This window comes from Carassius gibelio, chromosome B7 (genome assembly GCF_023724105.1).
Source record: "Carassius gibelio isolate Cgi1373 ecotype wild population from Czech Republic chromosome B7, carGib1.2-hapl.c, whole genome shotgun sequence".
Classification (NCBI taxonomy): Eukaryota; Metazoa; Chordata; class Actinopteri; order Cypriniformes; family Cyprinidae; genus Carassius; species Carassius gibelio.
In genome coordinates, this window is record NC_068402.1 from 16,928,996 (window position 1) to 16,945,210 (window position 16,215).

General features: G+C 36.2%; 1 protein-coding gene across 1 annotated transcript; it reads right to left on the bottom strand.

Annotated features, from left to right (window-relative positions):
* Positions 1-5,089: 5,089 nt before the first annotated feature.
* On the bottom strand, positions 5,090-15,310 carry LOC127961270 (lysophosphatidylcholine acyltransferase 2-like). Its single transcript, XM_052560320.1, has 14 exons — positions 14,952-15,310; positions 13,771-13,913; positions 12,845-13,062; positions 12,453-12,565; positions 12,021-12,081; positions 11,216-11,274; positions 10,890-10,924; positions 10,400-10,454; positions 10,161-10,243; positions 9,918-10,043; positions 9,661-9,814; positions 9,336-9,434; positions 8,883-9,024; positions 5,090-6,703 (listed from the first exon to the last, which is right to left on the bottom strand). The coding sequence occupies exons 1-14, from the start codon at positions 15,066-15,068 to the stop codon at positions 6,516-6,518; spliced, it is 1,593 nt and encodes a 530-aa protein (XP_052416280.1). The 5' UTR covers positions 15,069-15,310; the 3' UTR covers positions 5,090-6,515.
* Positions 15,311-16,215: the final 905 nt, after the last annotated feature.

Sequence of the window (16,215 nt, forward strand, 5' to 3'; positions counted from 1 at the left end):
TTAAAGGTAGAATCTTTGACATAAGAGTTTTACTTGTAACTTATAAGGTTGCTCACTAAATATAAACAAACATGAATCTATAGTTTCTGTTTTATTCAATACTACCATTAACAGGGAATATATATATATATATATATATATATATATATATATATATATATATATATATATATATATATATATATATATATATATATATATATATTGCTGGTCCACGTTGGCTGAATTTGTTAGATATAGAGAGTTAACCTTCAGTAATTATAAACAAATTAATTAAATAAACTGACATTAACTGGTTATTTTTAAGTTGGCATTTAAAATGTACTTATTTAGAAAACAGAAATGAGACTGCAGTCAGAAATGGAAAGAGAGAATAGAAAGGAAGTTGAGTCATGAATTTCAATCTGTGGAGTGAAGAAAGGTTGATAGTAGTAAAATATAGATATAGAATATAAATCTTTAAAATATGGGCACAAGTGAAAATCATTTAAAATGTTAATTTTTTATATATATATATGGTTACCATTTTAAATGTTCCCCTTATTAGTGTTTTTAACCTATATATTTTTGCTTGTATTATGGTCACATGTATAATATATTGTAATTGAGATTTTTTTTTTAATCAGTATTCTGATTTCTGAATATTGTCAATGTTTGTCCAAGACTGATCTGGATAGAAGGCGCTTGAGGAACAAACCATTGCTGTTTGCCATTGCTTATGTCTGTAAACTCAATCAAACTGAATCTTGTAATCTACATCTTTACTAAAACATTGTGCAGTGGAAAATAAATACATTTTAACAAGTATTGCATTTGGAGTTACCAAGATAGTAGGCCTATTAATCTGGCCATATACGTATTATCTCAACATGTGGGGATTTGCTCCATGCAAAATAAAACAGCTTTATGTCATATGAATCATCATCTTATATGTGCATGATTTTAAATGTGTTCAAAAATACTGCTCACTTACCCTCTACAATTAGAAGGGTCAGATTTCCCAAATCCCTCTCTTAATTCACACCTTGTGTTTTTTGTCAAGAATTCATAACATATAAACATATTAGAGCTATGTCCATCTCCCATCACTACTACATTTTTTTTTTCCAAAGTCTGTTTTTATTCCTCTTTGAGTTGCCTGTTTCTTCTCTCTTCTTCTACATAGATTCAATTAGTTGTTTTCTAAGAAGCAGTAAAAGCATTGTGTTCCACATGTAATCTAATTCCACACCCGCTTTAGCCAAAGGCGACGATTTCTATTAGATATGGCCAATCAGTTCATCCCATTAAAGTCAATGAATGTCCCCTTAAAGCTCTCCAGCGTTTCTTTTATGAAACCTTTACAGGCCTGTTTTTGTGCAGTTTTGTACATATTTGGGTTCAGATTAGATAACAAAAGTAAGGAGCAGGGTTTAGAGGTTTTTGTTTATTCATTTGTTCCTTAATACACATTCTTCCTCCAAAGGAACTGGAATCTTTCATTTCTGTTGATGTTGCCATACATGTAAGAGAGGGTGATGCTAAAGAAGGTCACCTTTAGAGCAAAGCATCCTTTCCTTGAAGCATAAACGATGTTTGAATATTTTGCATCAATATTGCAATTAGTCTCAGGAGTTAGACTGGAGTAATCACTTGTATTATCTGCCATATGAACCACTACAATATCTGTGGGCATCTTATATTCAGGCTATAAACACAATCATTGACCTCTGATCTTCACTTTTATCTAAAATTTACCGACTATTAACATGAAATTGATTCTGCATGGTAAATCTATACACCAGTTCAGGGTACAATATATTTTATTTAAATGAAACTCAAAGCAGTAGATGATCAACGGTGCCAGGGCTTACAGTAAAAAGTCACTGATTGCACTAAATAAGGACTTTGATGTCAAAACATTAATATTCTTGAATTCCCCTAATTATGCCGTTTTCATTTCTGTGACAGATCAATATCATGAATATGGGGTCAAGCATGTGATTCAGTACAAGACTGGTGAGCTAGGATCACATTTGCCCTTTTCGTTTACTAATGATTGTATTTACATGTAGTTTGGATAATGTTGGATCAAAGTTTCAGCATTTTTACAAAGCATGTATTGACCACTTAACACATGTACACATTCATTTTGTGTATTTTGTCATTTTGATATTGCTTTAAAACCCTCAGTATAAAACAGAAATTGTGACAAAAATATTAGGACACCAAAATGTTAAAGGGGTCATATGATTTTTAAAGATCATTATTTTGTGTATTTGGTGTAACAGAATATGTTGACTTGCCTTAATGTAAAAACAACAACAACAAAAAACACAGTATTTTTCAAATACTGTAAATTTTTGTAGGTTCTCTATTCCCTGTCGTTTTCTACAACGTCTCTCCTTCTGACAAGCGAAGTCATCTCTGATTGGCCAACTGACCCAGTGTATTGTGATTGGCCGATTTTACCGTCACTTCAAGCCTGAAAGGGGAACAGAGTGGTGTGACAGACAGTGATGAAGCTCATATGTTTTTGCAATATGCAAGCCAAGGACAGTTAAGACAGCTGACTCCACTGTGATGTGAGTGAGTACAGTAGCTGATTCAGAAGCCCCAGATTTTCGTAGCCAAGTCAGAATTACCTCCTCTCCAAGGTTCACTAAACTGTCATCCATAAAATGCGGTTCTGTTATGTTGTAACCTGTAAGTAATCTTAAAGATTCCGAAATGCATCTACTTTCGGTAGTCCAAATATAATGGCTGCTTCAACACTAAGGTTACTGAAACCACGCCTTCTTTCATTGCGTGAACATTTGGGCGGCATTACACAAATATTTCCACGAAGTGATGTAGACGTGGGGGCATGTTTGAACGAACCATAGAGGGGCATGGCAGAGTCTTCATTTTGATAAAGAATATCTCTTTGGTTTTGAGACTTTAGTCTTTGTAACTTCAGGGATATGCACAATCAGCTTGTAACACTCCAAAGAGAAAGAAAAACTTGAAATCACATCATATGACCCCTTTAAGATAATGAATCTTGATGTTGTATACATTTTACATTACATATTTAAAAGGACTTAAAATAAGTCAACAATTGTATTGCTGCTCTTCTAATCCTTATTGATCATGGTCAGATTGAAATTGAGATTCATTCATTTCTTTCTAAATCCCATACGAAAGATTTTTGTAGCTGTTATAATGTTTGGCAAATACTTCCTACATTAGCAGTAAACCAACAATCCATCACTTAATGCTGGCTAAATCTATCCTGGTTAACATCAGGAGATCTTTTGTGTACAGTAGCCTATTTCGGCATGAGATCAATCCTAATCCCGATGTTGACGTACATTGTTCTAGTTCACACTACAGTTTTGCTGTTATGCTTTTGCTGTCCTGTCTGAGAGAATAGATTTGGATCCATCAGCATTAATTCATCCAACAGATGGCGAAAGCTTAATGCATGTTTTATATGTGCTCTCACTATAAGAGGAACTATAAGATGCTTCTTTCCAAGGTCAGGCCCTCCTGCTCTGTAGGCGTGATGGCTCCAAATAGAGAGAGAGAGAGAGAGAGAGAGAGAAGTTAATATGATAAGACAGCGATTTAAAGCCCTCATTCTGCCATTTTGACAAACAAATTAAAACTAAGAACTAGGGAGAGAGAAGGAGGAGAAAAGATGCAGTATGTTATACATTTCCTTCTAAGGGAAAAGTATTTGATGTATATATTGTCTACACATACAGTGGGAGTGAAGGGTCAGTGATTTGCAGCTATTTTGCAACCCGTCAATTAGCAGTGTAGCCTGTCGGCACTGACCTTTTCAGACGAGCCCCCGATCAGCCCCCTCATCTGTTCCAGACCGCCCAGTCAAAGCCCTAACAGCTAACTCTTGTTTGGTCTTGTGCAAATAAAACCAGATTACTTGGGCTGATTGCCCACAATTTGACTAGGCAGACTCACCTCAGGCTGAAATAAAAATGAATGCTGCAATATTGTGAGCAAAAAAAGGGAGAAAGAGAGCGAAAGAAAGAAAGATGGACATGGAGACAGCGAGAGACGGAGAGAGAGAAACAGTAACAACAATGTGACTTAATTGATTCCATGCAATCTCATCAATTGTGATTAAATGAAATGAATTTAATGAAATGCCCCCGTCATGTCTGAAAAGGTTAAAACAAATTGACGGTGGAAATCACAGCTGGTTATCACAGCGTGTGGAGCAGCAGGACTTTAATGAAGTGAGTGCAATCTCATCCTTCATCCTGCTGTATCAAGACAAGAGAGAGAGAGAGAACATTAGCTGCTCATAAGACATCATCATATCGTCGTCCCTGACCTGCCCTCTGATGATATTATATGGACAAAAGCACTGCAAGTTGCTTGCTGAGTACTCTTACTGATTGACTTGGTTTTGATATACTGCAGCTCAGCACAACAGAAGGTACATTACAGAAACCACTTAATGATGAACCTGTTTCTCCTTTACCAACCTCCTTTATGATATTAAAGAGGTCAGATATTTCATCCTACGCTGATGGAAACTTGAAAAGGCGCTGCAGGCATTGTGTTTCACTATCATGAATCAATGTAATTCTGAGGCCCTGTTCTTTTTAAATAGTTTGAACTTTTGATTTCATTTATGGCAAGAAATTAGTATTGTAGTAGTAATTAAATATACACTTGGTTTCCACCAAACCTCTCTCAATTTTGCTATCAAGAGAAAAATGACATTATCAAATAAAAATGTTATAATTAAAAAAAATCATGCTTCCTCAGAAGCTCGTCAAGATTTGTGAGATACCTTCTGTACGTGCCCAAACGCTGACTGCAAAGTCATTGCCCGACAGCCAGCGAGGCAATATTTCAACTGCCTAAACTCCTGGACACAGAGAAAGGGTGTCTTTATGACCACTATGTCCCCTAAAATCTTTTTTTTTTTTGCATTGATGCTGACTATACCCGACAGTCTTTGTGACATTATGACATCAAAATGTGTGAATTCCGACTGTAGATGCTTATGCTGCTTTTTGGGAGCAACAAAGATGATGAAACATGACCTTTGACCTCAATTGCATGGCATTTTATAATCACATGAGACAGCAGAGAAGTCCCTTTTCATTTTATTATTTTTAACTTTGTACACATGCATTCTGAAACTCCATAAAAGCAGAAGTTCATCTAATATTGTGGATGTACATTTCCAGTATTTGCACATTCACTAAAGATTTCTTTGGAAATGAGGAGCCGTTTATGCAGACGAGCTGCTTTCTGTATATACTAGGAGTTGCTGTCACCTAGTGGAAGTTTTCAGTATGAAAGTATTCTTAGCAGGCTGCTTATCAGCAGTTTTTCTTCTGTATTTCCTGACAATTCACAAGAGTGTACAAACTCTTCTAACAAGTGCTCATGCACTCAAACATAAAAGGGACAACACATACTAGTTAAAATTCAAAGGATTATTTTAATTGCAAAAAAAAAAAGCTAACTTTGCTGTGTTAACAAAATCATAATTGCAACCTGCATTGCTAAATAAATACCACTGCAGAGGGATCATTTGGAATCAAGCCCTTTGTTGCATACTACTGTGGGCGTGTTGTGTTGCCGGTTTGCTCACAAATTGGCCTATTTTCAGCGGATGCAACAGAGTATTAGTCTGAACAAGCAGCAGGGACAGAACGCTAACTCAGCAACATCTCCCCTCGATGGGAATGCAAATAAAAACAAGATGCAAAGTTAAACCTTTGATTACAACTCGCTTTCTGTACCAACATCCCTGAGCAGAAAAGTGGGAAAAAAGGAAAAAAGAAAAGAAACTTGGTATTTGTATAATAATCTCTTTTGTAAAATATTCATTTTAAGAAATATATACTTTTCCATTAAAGACACACAATTATCTCCAATGCAATCACAAAATAATTTTCCAGATTAGATATATTCAAATAATATATATTTGTTTATTAGACATTATCAAATAAAATGCATAAAAACTGAATTGGAACTAAGCTTCGTGTCTAAAAAATTGAGTTGTGTTATAACAATAAAATTTACTTTTTAGCTGCAGATTAAGATTAAAATGTATTTTCAATGTCCAATTCTCACGATTAACCAGCCATTAACTATGATTTTTGCCTCAATATACTCCTAATTCGCTGCTTATTAATAGCTATTAAGGTAATGTTCAGGTTTAGGTACTGGGTAAGATTATGGATGTAGAATATGTTCATGCAGAATATTTCCTTAAAATACTAATAAACAGCCATTATGTTAACAATAGGCATGCTAATAAGCTACTAGTTAATAGGGAGAATTGTAACCTGTCCTAAAGTGTTGCCAAAACATTTTAGCATGCCTGTGTGCATTTGCATTTATCTGAAACCCTTTAAATAAACCACTGAATAGTTTATGAAATACTTGGTGGTGTAAACAGAAAACTGCTGACATGGCATATGTGAGAGTACAATCCTTCCGGCCAAGCTTAATGCACATGTTTAAATGGCGTGGCAGAAAATGAACCTTATGGCTGCATGCTGTCAGTCATCTTTCTTATCAGAGGTACTGTCCTCTTGGTGGTTACTATGAGAAGCAGTGCAGCACTCAGACAAACTGGCATCAAAATCGAGCTCCTCCCCCTGGAGCCCCTGGTAACGCTGTAGCTCGATGTAGGTGGTGAAGAGCTTGGCATACTCCGGATGGGTGAGAGCGAAGGAGCAGAACTCATCTGAGAGACAAATAGAGAAAGCAAATTAGTTACAGATTTATACTTCTTTCGATACTCAAAAAGAAACCACACTAATCAAGTAAGTGTGGCAGGCATTAATGAATGAATAACATAATATGAATATGCTATGGGAAATAGGACACTGTGTGAAAACATCCTTGATTTAATTTGGCATGCGGCTGAAATCAACTCACAAAACTTTCAACAAGTTTTACAAAAGACCAATCCTAGTCATGATTCAACCTTGACAACTGATAGATGAGACAGACAACAAGCCTTCACTTGAAAGTGTTCATGAATCCGCACACATATATTTCCCTAGGCATTTACATACACACAATGGAATCATGTGATGCCAGCGGTGTCATGCACTCTTGATTTTTGAGTGGGCATGTGAGGGGGTGGGCTGGGTTGTAATGCTGTATAACTGATAAAGGATTATGTTTTTTTTTTCTTTTCTCTTTTTATTATAAATATTTCCAAACATGTAAACTACATTAGGGAATATCTCGATTCTCAAATATGTGCAGCTTTTAAATGCGTCTGCACCTTTATAGATTGTTAATTGATCAATAAATGGTGATGGGCACTATTAGTAGACTAATAGTGTAATCTATTAACCTCACATAAAAATACTTTTATCTTAAGTGGCAGATATGGGTGTCATGCCATAAAATATTTTTAATATGACTGAATTTGCATTTAATGTGACAATATTGTAAGTTGCTTATTATACAATTTACATTATCAAAGAACATTTTCATTCAGTCTAGCCAGTTCAGGCACTCTCAAAGACATTCGTACACACATTTGCACTTTGTTGTTTCTGATGAGAGAATTTGCCACATAATCAGTCAGCGAGCAAGTGAACAAAACTCATCTGAACGTCTCTGATTGGCCATTGCATTCATAAGCTCAGCAGAATCATATGTGATTGGTTATAATGCAGCGTCTGTCTCTGGCTCAGCGCCAGCCAGCGAGCGATGCTGTGCCGCACTGGACGATCTAATCACACCGGTGTGATTGTAAAAAATAATATTATACTCTGTGTGCTGCTAACCATGATACTTTCATTGGAAAAAAAAGCCTTGGGCCCTGGGGTGATGCTTTTAAATAATTGATTGTGGAAACTTCTGTTGGACTTTTAAACCTAAACTGATAAACAGCATTCAGACTTAGAAATCTGCTAGTTCTCTTCTAGTATCAGACAGCCCAAAGTCAAGGTTCAATTCAGACGAGTTAAATCATGACATGAAATGATCTGTTTCAAAAGATTTGGATTGTGATACTGCCTAGATTGTCAAGTCAAGTCAAATCCATGATTGTAAAGCAGCTTCACAGGAAAATCCTCCTGAGAGTCCTCACTGAGCAGTTGTATTTAAACATTTATTGGAACAATTATGCTTAAATATATTTTCAAATCAATAAAATTAGTTTAATAAAGATGATACTAGTATAAAGAAATTTAGCATTGAGTAATTCGCTTAATACAACTAAAACAGGCAACCAAAGTTAACATGGCCAGTATTAGGCCTGTGTGTAGTTCAGTTTAGTCTTACAAGCAACAATTGGGTTTGACAACTTTCAAAAAAACTAAACTGAAAAACTAGACAATCACTGCCACCGTTTCCGTGAATTATGTTTCTTTGTAAAAAAAAAAAAAAAAAAAAAAAAACTAATGATAAAACACTGAATGTAGCAACAAATGTAATCATCATGACAGCCCACAAAACAATTGGTTATAATAGTACTAGTTATTTGTTTACTAAATTGCCTAATTTATATTAGGTGGCCTTAACTACTGTGTACTTGCATCACAAATGTACTTATTGTGTTCGTATTGTATTGCAAAACACTTTTTTTGCTATTGAGGTTTGGGGACGTTTAAGGGTGGGTTAAGGTGTAAAGAATGGGTCGACAGTGTAATTATCAATGTAATTAGATAAATCAATTACAGATGCAATTACATGCAGATATGTTTTCAAATATAAGTACAATGTAAAAACATGTATGTACACAATATGTGCACTGTACCAAATTATTAATTTAAATGTAAGTACATAGTAGTAAAGGCCACCTAATAAAAAGTGTGAATAAAAGAAGTATTCTCTGAATGATAGCTCTATTAATGTGACAGTTCCTATCACTGTGGTAGTTGCTATACAGTTGGCATACAGACCATAAGTTATGTGTCCTGATCCATCTGCATCAATTTCTTTGAAGAGGCTGTGGACATCAAGATCACATACACCGAGAGCAGAACGCAGCAAACCGCTAAACTCCTCTTGTGTGATACAGTTGTCCTCATCAATGTCAAACAGCTGTAGAAACAATTCAAAGACACGTGAAAATATTTTTGACGATAAATCCCACTATAGTACTCCCACATACTGTAGTATTGTTCTACTGATGACTGATGACTGATGATTTTTTTTTTTTTTGTAAACCACCTCGAGGTGTTAACAACCACTGGCACCAAAAAACCAAACCACAAAATATGTTTAATCTTTTAATCTTTATCAGATGAAATCTTCTTTTAATCTTTGCATAGTCACATTTTGAGATCATTGATATTTTTTTTTTTGTTTTTTTTACAATAAAATCAGTGCTATCTGTGACATCATTACAGTACCTTAAAAACAGTCTGAATGACTTCCTCGTTATTAGCTGGGCGGCACAGAACTGTGACACCAATCACATACTCTCTGAAATCAATGGTCCCATCGCCATTCTACAAAGAGAAAACATATGCTTTAAACAGACCACACTGTGGATAAAATAGAATGCCGTTAGAGTCATCCAGTACCATAGATTCACTGTAGATTTGTTGTTTTGGAAATATTATTAAGCAGACTTTAAAGCAGATATCTGAGAGCATTTTATACATTTATAAGCTTCTGTTCTGTGATGCTCTTTTCCCTATCTTTTTCCATGTGGTTAGTTATAGACAAACTCACCCTGTCAAACAGAGTGAAGAGCTCCTGTAGAGCTGGGCTGACAGGCAGTTTGAGAAAGCCGGCAAACTCCTCAATTGTGATCCTGCCGCCTTTGCAGGAACAGGCTATGTTGGCAAAACTCTCCAATTCCTTCTTCACATTGTCCCATTTTAATCTGGAGTTACGACAGAAGCAAAGATTTTAAATGGTGCGTCATGTGGGATACCAGTTTCAAAATGTTTACAATTTTTTTTTTTTTATTAAATACACAGTCATACTCCAATTTCCTGCTGATCTTGGTAAACTCCACGAGGCCTGCCTCCATAGGCAGAGTCAGTTCTCCTGCTGCAATCATCAGACGACAATCTTCGTAGGTGTGGTCTGTGACCGGAAGGCCCAGAGACCTAGTGACAGAGAGAGAAATTAACACTGAAATACTGTATTGTGCACACATCTTAAATATCCAATAAATATAATATTATAAAGACACAGAATAATAAACGGCAACAAGGCATGCTTACTCAGCCATCACAGCTCTCACTGAATGAGCAAACTTGATAGGACACTTTTTCTCCATCTCAGTAGGAATTTGAGGGGGCAGAAACTAAAACACAAATGCAATACATATACTTAACTTTCTGGAAATTAGCTGTATAGTATGTGGGATTAGCTTAGTCATTCATGTTTCTTCATTAAAGGGGTAAAATGCTGAGATACTGAAATCATAAGATCATGAAATACACAAATGTTTCTCACAGACCTCAACCTCCACTGTAGTATAGAGCTGACAGAGTGTGAGCAGCAGTAGTCTGGCCCTAAAACAGGAACTGGTGGTGAGGTTCCAAACCAACAGCATTTCAGGAAGCATTGCTCTCTTTACATGCATGACTGTGCAACTGCGTTTCTTGTATAACATACTACAAAAGGGTCTCAAAACCAAGCTTATCTAAGAAAGCAATCTACAACACTACGCATGCAGAGATGTCTCGCCGTGTAAGGAGGAAGATGAGAATTTGGTCAGACCACATGTTATTTCCCCATTTGGTTTGAATATAAAATATCTCTCATCTTCAGTTCCAATAAACAAATGAAACATCATTTTTGGCTCATCATCAGAGTGTTTCTTGCAACATAATATTTAATTCTGGTGACTTTTTCCTTGTAACAGTGATGGGAAAATACCCAGTTGTGAAAGCATTTCATCAACTGTGTTAAAACTTCTGACTTTGTTTATATTAATTACTACTTACGATTTTGGGCCCTGCCATGTCCATGTAACTGTGTCCTATAAGTATTAAAAATACACACATTGGTAAGAAACCTTCCATTTAAAGAGGTATGAACATTTGATCTACTGTATTCACACAAGAGCAGCAGATTATGAAAGTCCTCAACTGACATACTGGCAGAGCCTTCAGTTTGCTTGGTATGCATTTGTATGCTTATTTTATGGTCTCCTAAAGTGCTCTTTGGTTATTTACGGATTTGTATTTTGCATATATTTAAAATTCTTATGTTACTCAAAAATGGAGGCATCATGACAACAGTATAGGACTTTTGTTGAATTCATACTGACCAGCTTATTTGGGTATCTGATCAGAACAGGCTGTACTGGGACCCCTGGGACAAAGGCTCCTGTGGAGTTTAAGAAGAGAGTAGCACATAAGCACCTTTCATTCTTTCTCATGAACAATTCTCAAATGCTTCAGAATGCTGTTAAATCCCTGTCTGACACTCCATTGATCAAACCATGCCCTACATATGAGGTCATAGCTATCTGACAGGTTCTCAAGCGGACAATCAATGATTATCAATCAAGCAAACACCGTCTAATGATATGACTTGATGGTAGAGAGAAATCTATAAATCTCACATGATACAAAAATAAATATAAATCACTCTGAACCGCTAAATTAATGGATCCTACTGCAAACACAGTTCTTTATATATATATATATATATATATATATATATATATATATATATATATATATATATATATATATATATATATATACATTTAAATAAATGTCACAGACTCAAAGGGATAACGTCTGAGTGGTGTGGATAATACCTTTTCATAGACACAATACTCCTGTCTCTTTTATGTGCTGTATTTTGCTGGTTTCAGACCTCATTCTACTTTTTATAGTACGCAGAAACAAACCATGTCCCATAACACCATGATAGTTTCTTTTTCCTTTCTCTTGTATATATTTGCATTAGTAAAAGCAGTTATCTGATAACAGACAATACGATTTCCATATGGTGCAGTCAATATACAATCTTCATTATGTACTGACTTTGTATTATAGTGTCTATGTTATAATTATTATGCATAATATATAGAATATCAACAGAAATAAACATAATCTGCTAACCTTGTTTAAAGGTAATGAGACATGATCTGTTGGTACATGTTCCTTCAGGGAAAATGAGCACCTGAAAAAGAAAATAAAAAGAAATTTACATTTAATTCAGCTGGATAAACGAATAAAAAATCCAAAATGTTGACATCATTGTTTTGGAACCGGACATCCTTTGTTCTAGCTGGGGAAGTACAGTACAGTAATTTCCTGCTTTCAAAAGTTGGAAAACTTTGTTTGTTACTTTGGTTTCACATGGTCAGATTCACATGGTATTCTTAAAACCTTTTTTTGACATGGTTTTATTTTTGACCATTTTAAAGTCACATGTGAATTTTTTTTTTTTAAATGAGGTAGTGAAATCTTTCACGGAGTATGATGAAATGCAGTAAATTAGTGGTGTGACCTAATTTAGACCTTTAGGAGGCTAGAAGTAGAGACGCTCACCTGTGGCCAGTGTCCTCCTGACTTTGCTCTCCGCTCAATCTCAAGGATAGTGTTTCTGCGAGAGTCTGGATCTTTGCGTGAAACAAGCACTGGCTGCACACAGCGCAAAAACCCTGGGGAACATAATATCATCTTACCCACTGAAGAATAAGGGATGCTAAGTAATGATAATAGTCATAATAACACATGTAAAATTATCATCAATAATGGATATTTAACTTTCTGCCCTGGTTTTGTTTGGATTTGTCTCTGTGTTGTCTATGATACTCACAATTTGCAGTAACAGAAACTAAACTAATAAACAAAGTATACATATTCAACGCTACGGGAACACATTATAAAAACATTCGCCATTAGATTTTGTGTAGACCAATATTGACAAACATCCATACTGCCAAAGATTGGTGCTTCCAGGGACTCCGAACGGGATACAGTAGAGGGTAGACCAGTTTCAATGCAGGCAATGGCATCAAAGAAAGAAGAGTGGGGGGCCACAGCTAGAATGGGGGCCTCTGTACTGCTGGCCTTCTTCCCCTTCACCACCACCCTGAAGCCCATGCCGAAGAAATACAGCCGACCTAGAAAGGTCATCACTCTTTTGTGCATGATCCTGTCCACAAACACACATATACAAGCACACAAACATGAGGAATTTTACTGGATAATGACATTAATTAGTCCAACATACTAACGGCTTTGACACCTTGTGCTCATCGGATGTCAGATCAGCACATTGTTGCATCATTTTAGAGAATAACCACATCCCTCCAACCGCCGTGCTACCTCCTACGCTAAGACTTCATTAATCTGATCGGTGTGGTCAATTCAAGAAGAAACGAGAAACAGCAAAATGAGCTGTTTTGCAATAAACCATGTGGCTTGTTTTTACAGAGAAGCATGAATTAAACAGACTGGAGGGGTTCTGTAATGCAGCAATTATGTGTAACTGCCGATATGCAAACCACAAATTTCACATCATCAAAATCATCTCTCACATCTATTATTAATACAGAGGAAACAAACACGCATAAACCCACCTTCCTCTACCCACAGCTCCTGACAGACCACTATTAGCTTAGGTTTATCTTTTTTGCATGCAGCAAAAGGAACAAATCAGGAACTAAGACAAAATCAACAAATGGAAAGAAGTAACGCTATCTGTAATGTTAGGTGCAAGGTTTGATGTGCTACATGTCAAGTTTAGTTAGTAGGCCAGGAGTATATGTAAGCGCAAAAGAGGAACACATATTTTAGTGCTGAAATGTAGGAGGTGAAATGTATCGGTGTTTAACATGAGTGAACAGGGACTGATCTTTACCTTCTCCAGCCAGTCATGGGCTCCACTGCTCCTTTCAGAGACTGTCTGAATGTTATCATGACAGAAACCGGCCACATCATCATAAGAACGAGAAGCAAGAAAATGCCACGGAGCGGCACAAGGATGATTCCCAGAAGAAAACACTAGATACACAAATTAGATAAAAAAATGTACACACTACATTAATATAACAGTTATTTTTTTAAATACATTTCATTAACTTATCTAATATACAAATAACCCAGCGCATCTTCCATCCTTGGCAACAGGTTGACAGAATAGACTATTATGTGGACATGCAATGCAGTCAAGAAAACATTCATAATAAAACCAATCAGATTCAAACATTCAACAGCCCTGTAGTATAAACTCATGTAAAATTAAATAAATAAATAATAATAAAATAAATGTAAAAAGTCAAGAAAAAAATATATAGTTTTATACTTGTTTCGAAGGACATACACTTTTTTTTTTTTTTTTAATGTCTGGAATCAGAAAACAAAATAGTTTGAAAAAGCATCTTTCACATAATTAGTTCAAAATAGCTGAGCATATAAGATGGGGTTGGGTTACCTCAAACATTGCTTGGGAAAGTTTGAGAGACACTGACCCAGCATGTAAACTAGCCCCTTTTAAACAGTGTCAGAGATCTTGATTGTGTTCAACAATTAAAAACATACCATGCCTAATTTTCCATTATCTATCTATATATTTATATTCTATACTGTAGTAAAAACATCTTATTAACTATTTAAAATGACCAGAAATGCAACATTTATAACATTCTCTCTACCACATGTTTTGAACTGCGTTCCTGCGTGATTTTCCCGTATTACAAAAACTGTTTTCCCGTATTACAAAAACTGTAAGATTGTAAAATACAAGAAGTAACATCATCTGAACACTTCTGCATCAGATGGAATTTTTATATTTCTCACGTGTTTACTTATCTTACTAATTAAACGTTTTACATTTGATGAAAGCATTTACTAGTCCCTTTTCCTATTCAACCAGTAAGATGTATCGGTAAAAGGAGGAAGGAGAAAATAAGAGTTCCTGCAGAGGGAAACGGATCATAGACAAATCAAATAGAAGTGGACACATTAATACGCTGAAGACCTGAATGACGTCGGTGAAGAATAATATTGACAGGCATGTCACAAATGGAGAGCAGCACTCACTTTGATTGTATCGGCTTTGGTTAACTTAAGGTCGTGCACGAAAGGGTTGATGACGGCGGGCAGCAGCAGGGAATGCTGTCTGGGCAGCGCGAACACTCTCTGCGGAACACCGGGCATCTTCACTCATCACAGCAGCAGCAGCTTCTTCATGTGTCCAAGCCTCTGTCAACAAAGCGCTTTCTCTATACACACCACAAGCACCACCTCACACATGACTTCAGCCCTAGCGGTCTGCGGATGTGTTTCACAATCAAGTGAGCTACCTAACTAGAAAGCATTTGAAAATCACAGACAAGCCGCATGCTGAAACTTTTGGCCATCCCAGGAGTCTGAGTGTCTGTGTGTGCACCGGCTGCCCCGAGATGCGCTTGTTATGTCCTAAAACGTTATAGCTAACTAGACAGCTCAGTAGGTTTTTGAGACCGAGCCGGTGTGTTTACACCCCCCCCCCCTCTTAGGGACATAATCCTATTAGCCATGTAGTAGCCACTAAATGAGCCCTAGTTGTTATTCTCTACAGGTTAACATATTGGATGACATTAGACTTAAAATGATTCATAGATTCACGCACAATTATCCATGTAGGCTACTGAATACATTGTATGCATGTATCTTACGAACCACGAACAAATGCGTTCATCTATTAATAATTTTGAGTCTAATACCATCCCATATTGAAGCCCTGATGGAATATTTCTGATACATACATCGCCTGACTTTATTGTATACGTGGCTGAGAATTTTTTTTGTGACCATATTCATGTCGGGGGCTCCGTTGACCGGTTGGATGCAGTGAAGCTCGACTCGAAAATGAATCACTCATTTGAGTCGATTCTTTTTAAAGGGCTGAACAAACGTTAAGGTCGGAACAGTATGGACCCCCTGTTTTAAAACAGTGTAAGGTTCGGACACGCACTGAATCGTTTAAAGCGGTTCTTCACTCAGCACAACATTAACGGGATATTTACACTAGAAGATAAAAGAAGAAAAATCAAGTACATATTGAATTAGCTACAGTTCATTGCCAAACTAAATCCTAGATGTTTTCAGCGACGAATTCCTTAAGTTCAGCCGTGCATTTACTAGCCATCTTCAAACCAAAAAGACTAGTAAAACACTACCACAAAAGCAGTTAAGCTATCAAAAAGTACAATATAAGCCTTAATAAATAAATAAATAACCCATAGATAAATAAATGTGGGGGTGTAAAATACATGGTCGCCTACATAAACATATTGAGAGCTCGACATTTTACACAATAACC